The 8,716-nt window shown below is 47.3% G+C and overlaps 1 protein-coding gene across 1 annotated transcript in view; it reads left to right on the top strand.

Moving 5' to 3' along the window:
* Nucleotides 1-6,677, top strand: part of cep63 (centrosomal protein 63) — an 8,156-nt gene extending 1,479 nt beyond the window's left edge. Inside the window, exons 5-15 of the mRNA XM_034531393.1 lie at nt 1-71; nt 168-341; nt 976-1,121; nt 1,287-1,430; nt 1,549-1,615; nt 1,707-1,895; nt 2,144-2,230; nt 2,318-2,457; nt 2,547-2,631; nt 2,718-2,910; nt 6,199-6,677. The exon at nt 1-71 is cut by the window's left edge and continues 37 nt beyond it. Coding sequence (XP_034387284.1) covers nt 1-71; nt 168-341; nt 976-1,121; nt 1,287-1,430; nt 1,549-1,615; nt 1,707-1,895; nt 2,144-2,230; nt 2,318-2,457; nt 2,547-2,631; nt 2,718-2,910; nt 6,199-6,221 — 1,319 coding nt within the window. The 3' untranslated portion in view covers nt 6,222-6,677. The remainder of the gene's footprint in view (nt 72-167; nt 342-975; nt 1,122-1,286; nt 1,431-1,548; nt 1,616-1,706; nt 1,896-2,143; nt 2,231-2,317; nt 2,458-2,546; nt 2,632-2,717; nt 2,911-6,198) is intronic.
* Nucleotides 6,678-8,716: the final 2,039 nt, after the last annotated feature.

Genomic DNA, 8,716 nt, shown 5'->3' with positions numbered 1-8,716 from the left:
AGCACCAAAAGCAACTGACAGCGCTGGAGGCCCACAACCTGAGGCTGACTGATGAGCTCACACACATGAAAGTAAAAGCAACTTCATAACCATCATATGTACATTCTGTTTCAGTTTACCGTTGTGCAGGTTACCCTCTCACGTATTCTCGCCCCTTCCTTTTCCAGTCCCAGTGGGCGTTGTGGCAAAGGGAGAGGGAGCACAGTGGGTGCTGTTCAGAGGTGCAGCGTATGCGTACGCAGCTGGAGAAGGCTCAGGGCAGCATGCACTCGCAGGAACTGGAACTGGAACGCCTCCGACCACTCGAGATGTGGCTGGGACAGGACGACCGAGAGCAGCAGGTAAGCAGGTGGTGGGAACAAATACCAGATTAAAGTTTGAGATGCACATCTGGATCTGAAGACTTGAGATGTAGGATGTCCCATCAGTCACCACATCACTCAAACTGATTCAGAATCGGCTTATCGGTTGTTATCTGGGGTCCCAGCCTTACAGTGATCAAGATGGGCCCCTGGGCCCTTAATTTCTGTGGCCCCTCTACCATCCCAGATTACAAAGAGAGAGAGAGAGAGAACTGTGAAGGTGATATTAACTTAGAGATGTGTTAGTATCATACATTCATACTACGATTATCGCGGGCAATAATCATCAAATTTTACAACCCAGTGGTGCTAAAATATAGTCAAATTACACCCTGATCGCCTTGGAATTAAACAAGTCTCACTACTGTACTGTGAACTCTAAACGTCATCACGTGTGGTCATTTTATTTACATTTCTGTCCTTGCACCTTAATACGGTCGAATTTATTATTTTGTATCGTATCACTTCTTTCACAGCCAGAGTTTATTACATTTGTCTAGAGGTCTTTCTGCAGTAGAATAAAAGGAGAATGGCATAATGTGGAGATGAATGTTACTTTGTGCGTGAGGTTAAAATATAACCTATCAGCTGAGAATCCACTGCTGTCCCACAGGTCCTTTCGGAGGAAAGGGAGGAGCTCCACGGCACGCTGGACTCCCAGGATACATTCGTGCGGAGAGCCAGTCTCGAACACCGAAGGCTTCGGAACAAAGCTGCCAGACTCGGCCAAGCACTGCAGGCTAAAGATCAAGTCATTCGGTGGGTAAATAAGTTTTCAGCCAGGGTGTAGTACCGCAACAATCCACAAGGGGGCAGCCTATACTCGCACTGGAGGTACAGCAGTTGCAATCCAATGGGTTCAATGCTTGTGTGAAAAGAGTTATTACAGAAGTCGATAAAGAACAACAAACCTTGTTTCCTCAGCTCTCTGGAAGACTGCCTGGCAGCTCAGGGCTGTGCCAGTGTGGAGACCCTCAGACAAGATCTGGAGAAGACCGCAACCAGGCTGCGCTGCTCCGAAGCGTGTGAGGCTCATCTCAAGGACGAGCTGGCGAGCCTCAAAGACGGGTGAATGCTGGAATGCTTCTTTTTTTAGGTGCCGCATCGCATGTGCTTGGCACTCCTGTTTGTCTTTAATTTGCCATATCAACATTTTCCCTTGCGTATTTCTGGTCGATTTGCTCAGGCCGGAGAAGGAGAGCCGACGGAGAGCTGAGGCACAACGCGACTCCTCTGTTGCTGACATGAAAAGGGTCCGAAATGTCCTCTGGCTTACGTACATTGTTGTGTGTAAAGCATACCCAATTATTGCTGCTTTGTCACGTGTCTGGGTTCCTCCTACAGCTCAGAGAAGACCTCCAGAGGGCCAGGCAGACTCACGGCGGCGAGGTGGAGGGAATGAGGAAGGAGGTGTCGAAGCTGACCGCTGAGCTGCACCAACGCGACGCCGCCATCGCCGCGCTGAAGGACTCCTCCACCAGCGTCAGGCAGCAGCTCCGTGGCGAGGCAGAGCAGAAGGCGGCTGAGCTCAAAGTAAGCAAGGCAGAGAGACACAAGTGATGGCTTTTTGTCCTTTCTGACACTGTAGGTGTGTGTTCGTAACGGCTTCATGCCGACGTAAAAGTAGAAAGAGCCTCGTCCACAAGATGGAGTTCCTGAAAACAGATCTGTAGTATCTTGGTATTAACTCCTTTTCCTCAACGGGTGGAGGAGAACGGCATTATGCACCTGCTCAGGGGCTCAGTCAAGTAGGATTTCATCATCTTCCCCGACTTTCTCAGATGACTCGGGCACAGCTGGAGACTCTAAACACCGAGAACCAGCATCTGCAGGTGCTGCTGCAGAGGCAGGAGGCTCAGTCACTGAAGGTTTGTCAGCTTTGACATTTAGTCTCAATATACACCGTTTGTATCTTAATCTGACTCCTCTCGCTCTGTGCCTGTTTCACTCCTCAGAGGGGAGATTCCTCGCTTGTATCCCTGAGGGAGAGCCGTGAGTCGTCTCTGAGCAGCCTGGAACAAGAGAACCGGCAGCTAAGGCAGGCGATCCCAGAGATGTGCGGCATGACCGAGCAACCCCAGCCTGCTCGGGACAGGTACCCCGCATGATCACAGACACACGTACACAAAGAAAACAAGAAAACAAGAAATTGAACCCTGACGCAACTTTTCGCTCTATTTGTAGCAATGAAGATACCCGACATCGCAAACACAGGGAGGTGATTCAGAGAGAGTCCAGAGACAACATCATGTCCGCTCACTCTCCAGTGGTGAGGCTCGTCACACATATGAACCCACAGTTGTAGAGGAAGTCAGGTTAAGGATCCTACAGCTGTGCGCTTGTCTTCCGTCTCAGGAGTCTCTGTTAGTGTCACCGGTGGACGGCATGGTCTCTCAATTCCTGGATAAAGAGAGCTTTCTGGCCAAGGAGCTGGTCGAGAGACTGGACACCTACATCCAGGGTATGATGAGCGGCAGCATCAGGATAGCCTCCAAGTACCTGCCAAGTGGCTCGGGGCCCGAGTCTGACCAGACTACAGCAAAGAATGGTTAGTGATGGAGCGAGGTGGAATAAATCTGGAGAAACAAACAGGCCTTGAACAGCACAGTGGGAGTAAAGGACATTTTACCTCACTTGACTGAACTTTAGAGACATTTTTCTTAACCCATCACCCCCCCCCTCTGTTATTCTGTCAGGCTGTGCTATGACGAGGACAAAATGGGTCAGCTAAATTCAGATTGGCAACGCAGAGCTTTAAGTTCACCGAAGTGCTTCATAGGTCAAAAGAAGCAATTGTAATGAATAGATTCCAGGCTGGACAGGTCTTTGGCCTCATACAACCTGGCCCACGCCCTCCCCGCCGTGAGGGCCTTAATGCATGAGGTAACACGCATGACCTAGTATTAGATGATTAGCTCAGATTGTTATTCTGTTTATCGTGCATTTATTTAATATAGGTTTTCACTCAAGGAACCCTTTTGTCCCTTATTCAGCTGACAAGCATCCTGTCCCATATCCTCCGTTATTCCATAAAATGAAAAAAAGAGCCATTATTTTTGCCATTGTAGCCTTTATTAGACAGTGTAAAAGCTGAGACTGGAAACGAGGGTAGACAGCTGTAAAGTTGAAAGTGGCCTCTTGCGCCGGAACCATCTTGTACGTTGGTGCGTTCCATCCGAGCCCGGACGACATCCGACTTCCTCCGACTTCCTGGACTCTTAATTGATCAAGATGTAAGCTGACGTCAACACTTTGTGAGGAGGCTGTGATGTTGTCTGTCACTGCTCCATTTGATTATAAAACCACGGAGAAATGTGCCTCAGCTGTGTCTTTTTTATGCTATTGAAATGGCCTGAAGGAATTCTTGACCACTCACATCTATGTGACCTCACATAACTGCTTGCTGAATTCCACCTGGATTACTGGTTGTGGAGGGTCCTCTTGGCACTTTTCCGCCCGTAGGACGCTGCACATTCCTATTCATTAAGTTGCCTGGAACGTTAATACAAGTTTGAATTTACATCCAGAGAACAGAATGTTGCTGCGAGCCAAAAGAAGCGCCCGTCCTCCCTGCACGCCTGTCCTAACTGGGAAAATACCACATATGTACATGTCTGTCCGGACGTCCCGGACCTCAGGGAGGGAAAGGAGGCAGCTTTATGCTGTAGCTTTCCTCATTTTCCCCAGTTACTTGTCTCTAACCCCCCCCCCTCTCCAAACACCAACACCTGCCCTGCAGAGGCCCTCTGGCTAGTCAAGTGCAGGAATGCGTGCACCATGCCAATGCTGTCATGAACCTTCCCCTGCGGCCCGCTTTGTCCTCATCATTAGAAAAGCTGATGGAATGTTAATATCAACCATGTGGGGCGCTCTGAAAGGCCACGGGGGGAATAGTTCTATTTTACTGCTTCTCTAACGAAGGCCACACTCATAGAATAAAGTGGGGCAAAACTAATCTGAGGAAATATGTGTTTTTGTCTTTTATTGTCAAAACATTTCTGACCACGAATCCCAAAGGTTCTGCCCAGCTGTCTCCGGGTCCTGTGAGTGACTTCTCACTTTGGTATGTGGTAGCCTGTGTTGCTAGCACTGTAAGCCCCAACAAACAGCACGGAGGAATTTGGCAAGGCAGGCATTCCTCTGGCTCTCTGGAGGGAGGTGAAGAAGGTTCTTATATGTGGGGATTCTTCGAAGGGGCCTCGTACAAGGGAGGAGGAGTGAGCTGATTCGGGTCCAGGGAGAGTTCGGACTGCGTTATTTACATAGTGATTTACAGGAAGAATTTGCTTTAGGCTACAATATGATTGAGTGGTTGCTAAATTGGATAGTTTAATGAGTGGAATTGCACACATGCTTTTCAAGGGGCATTGCAGCAATGTAGTGTTGCTCTTTGGTAACCTTGAAGGACTTGCCAGAGACATAATATTCAAAAGGAAATCGTGAAAAGTTCAACTCGCTCAACTTTCTCACTCAAACATTAACATCTTAGCTGCAAACATACTTGTTAGTATCTTGATTTGCATTGTTTATTTGTAGTTATGGAGCCTGAAAGCAAACTCCTTTCTAGATTCTCTTGAGAGTGGAGCGATGGCTCGAGTCTTTCGTCGCTTGTTGTGCTCTACCGCAAACCAGCAGCAGAGGGCGCCGTGTAAAGACTGTCACATTGTGGCCAGCGGTAATGAACCTGCCAAGTCAGATCCTCCTCAAACAGCCGGCAACACAGAGTGTGTCTGTTCAGAGATACTTTCCATGCTCCCGTCATAAAACAGGAATGCCTCTGCGGTCCAATGAGGGCCTCGTGTCACAAAGCAGACATCTGAGGAGACATGAAGCCACATTTAACAAATATGTGAGTTTTGTCCAACTTAGTGCATACTGCATGGGAAACTCGGGTCACGTAGTCAACCCGTTTTCTGTTACGGTATTTGTCCCTTATCGGTGAGATCACAACCTGTCATGGGAGTCGAGTAGCAAGAAGGAAGCTGTTTGCGGAGAGGGCTCACACTGAGGGGCATGTGACGGAAAGAATACTTCTGATTGATGAGCGGTTAAAACCATGAAACATGCCTCTTCAGTACGACTCGTGTGTTGCTGCCTAATGTCTTCTCGTGAACAAGATAAGACGCCTGTTCCCAGGATTGTTTGGCATTCTTTTGTTGCACATTCCATGGCGGGGGGGGCCCTTCAGAGAAACATGCCCCTCGTCCGTGTCCCACTTCGAGCTGGAGGCCATGTCCCTGGACTTGACGGCATCGTGTCATTGTTCTCGAGTCAGGGTGGGGTCCAGGGAGCGGGTGCAGGCGGCGGTCGCACTCGTCCGGCGCCGTGGGACCTCCGGACGTTCGCCGCGGGACACTTGGAATGCTGCGGAGACGTTGTTATCCGCCCGGCAGGGAAAGACTCGCTCTGACACACAATGAGTGCGTGTCCCACTCAACGCCCACTTAAGTGTTTGTTTGCACACTGTGGCACGTAAACCGTGCACTACCAGAACATAGATGTACTCTTTTCTCAACACACTTTCTGTTCCAGAAGCATTCAGATACGTCTATCGGCCTCCCTCGGCTTTGCCTCAGTTGTTATGCTGATGATGTAGTTGTAACATGATCTAAATGCTTCACCTTCTAGCTGGCAGAGGCTGCTGGCTTGTCACCAAAAGCTGCAGGTGGAGCTCGCTGGTGAATGGTGACAGGGAGATGGCAGGTGGAGACATGACTACTAGGATGAGGGCAGAGACTCGCTGACGAAGGCTGTGGCCGAACGCTGGTGAACTAAAAAAAGTAATGTTATTATTTAATGTATCCATGATTGTCTTGTTTCTGTGTTTTAAACGCAGTGGGAGCTGGAGGTGGAAGCTGAGGCTGGCTGCCCAAGGCAGTACGCGGCAGCTGGTGATACAGCTTGGCTGTCAATGGCTGTAGGTGGAGGCTGGAGCTACCCTGAAAGGGGGGGGGGGGCTGCCTTAATGGAACCTGCGTACAGAGACTGTAAATATGTCTGTACAGTACAAACATGCATGTCGTTCCCACACAGAGTGGTACATCCTCTAGTCCCCGGAGCCACCATGGATCTTCAGAGGTGCTCCTGGACCGTAGCGCTCAGCTGGGGGTCACAGAACAATGTCCCGTACCTGAGCCTTTGTCTTTGCACTTAGTCTAAAAAATTGTTGTATTGTTTTGTTTTTAACTGTTTTAGAATGTAAATAATGTAGAATACTACAACTACTTGATCATTAATTCTGTTTTAATGTGCCTTCCTTTTTTGCTTCCATGGTATCAATTTTATTTTTGAATAAAATATATAGAGCAACAAATTAACACACTGAGGTGCTTCTTTTAATCTTTAGAGCAGTTTCTCCACAAAAATAAATGCACTTATAGATAAGAATAACATAATATGTCAAATATAAGGTCAGATATTTGTTCTTGTGAACATGAGGGATACAGGGTAGTAGGAGGCAACTTCCAGGTCTTAAGAGTGAAGCCATGCTGAAGTTCCTAAAACTTGCATTCTCTCTACTGACCACCAGGGGGCGACTCATCTGGTTGTATTGAAGTCTATGCTTCATGTGTTAAAGCTGAATTCTCTCTACTGACCACTAGGGGGCGACTCCTCTGGTTGTATAGAAGTCTATGCTTCATGTGTTAAAGCTGCATTCTCTCTACTGACCACTAGGGGGCGACTCCTCTGGTTGTATAGAAGTCTATGTTTCATGTGTTAAAGCTGCATTCTCTCTACTGACCACCAGGGGGCGACTCCTCTGGTTGTATAGAAGTCTATGCTTCATGTGTTAAAGCTGCATTCTCTCTACTGACCACCAGGGGGCGACTCCTCTGGTTGTATAGAAGTCTATGCTTCGTGTGTTAAAGCTGCATTCTCTCTCCTGACCACCAGGGGGCGACTCCTCTGGTTGTATAGAAGTCTATGCTTCATGTGTTAAAGCTGCATTCTCTCTCCTGACCACCAGGGGGTGACTCCTCTGGTTGTATAGAAGTCTATGCTTCATGTGTTAAAGCTGCATTCTCTCTCCTGACCACCAGGGGGCGACTCCTCTGGTTGTATAGAAGTCTATGCTTCATGTGTTAAAGCTGCATTCTCTCTCCTGACCACCAGGGGGCGACTCCTCTGGTTGTATAGAAGTCTATATAAATGACTCTACTTCTCTTGATGTATTCCCTCAGTAAACATTGTAAACATTAGTTTTTGGTCTCAATCTCTAGTTTCAAGTCTTCTTCAATACAGCGTGATGTTCATTTAGTAAATTATGGTCATTTAGAGTCAAACAGACCATAAAACAGGATGCTCTATGGCGGGCTTACTGTGATTGACAGTAAGCCCGCCATAGAGGTCTGAGTTGTCCTTGTTTTCGTCTTCCAACTTTAACCCTTTCACAGTGTGTTTTCACTTCATGACATTTAATTGTAACTGTTTTGATCACCTGAAATGTCACATTCAGTTTTCGTTGGTACTGAGCTCCTCCCCCTCGTCTCACTGCTGGCTGCAAAAAAACAAGATGACGACGGCCAAAATTGGATGACGTCATAATGACTGTCTTCTTCCTGTATACAGTGTATGCCAACAATGTATTGAACTAAACAGTTCTTGCAAGTTATTCAGATTACCAATTAGGAAATGCACCTGTGTTCACATGAGGTACGGTAATGGTGCCATTTGGAGTCGGACCTTGACACGCCAAACCCTAACCCAAGGCTAATAGCAGGATCCATTCTTTTTCATGCTTGGCAGCCCTTTTTGTTTACTTATGATCGCGGATTGTACCTTTAATTAGATAGGATGAAGTTTAAATTCTCATACAGCGCTTGAACCCGAGCTTTGTCGGACCCAGCTAAAATGAATTCTTGGAAAAACGATGTTGTCTTGTTGACATTCAGCCTAGTCAGAACAGGAATTATTTGATGTTGGGACTTCTGTTATGTAAAAACTATTTAGAACATTCCTTGTTCATTCATGGCTAATGGGGGCGTCCATTTGGATTGTCTCGTGTAATTAGTTTTCAGATTCCCCCTGAAACCACCAACGTCCTAGGCTAGCCTAATTTTCTCTCTGTCTCTCTCTCTTACGCAATGACATGCACAAGTTTGATCGACCATTGTTCAGTGTTTTGTGCTCCAGGATTGAGGTGTGAGCTGTGACATGATATTAAATTAATAAAACAGTGGGAACCAGACACTCTTGACTGGGTGGGGAATGATTATATCCTTTTTTTGCATATTGTTGCAGCTGTAACGATATGATTACGGATGTGATGCGCTCGGTACCTCCATACCTGAAAAAGAAACTCCCGGGAAGAAGAAACAACAATGTGCAACAACTGATTATAATCTACGCCACAC

The sequence above is a fragment of the Cyclopterus lumpus genome, chromosome 4 (assembly GCF_009769545.1).
Source record: "Cyclopterus lumpus isolate fCycLum1 chromosome 4, fCycLum1.pri, whole genome shotgun sequence".
Classification (NCBI taxonomy): domain Eukaryota; kingdom Metazoa; phylum Chordata; class Actinopteri; order Perciformes; family Cyclopteridae; genus Cyclopterus; species Cyclopterus lumpus.
This window is presented reverse-complemented; position numbering and strand designations above follow the sequence as displayed.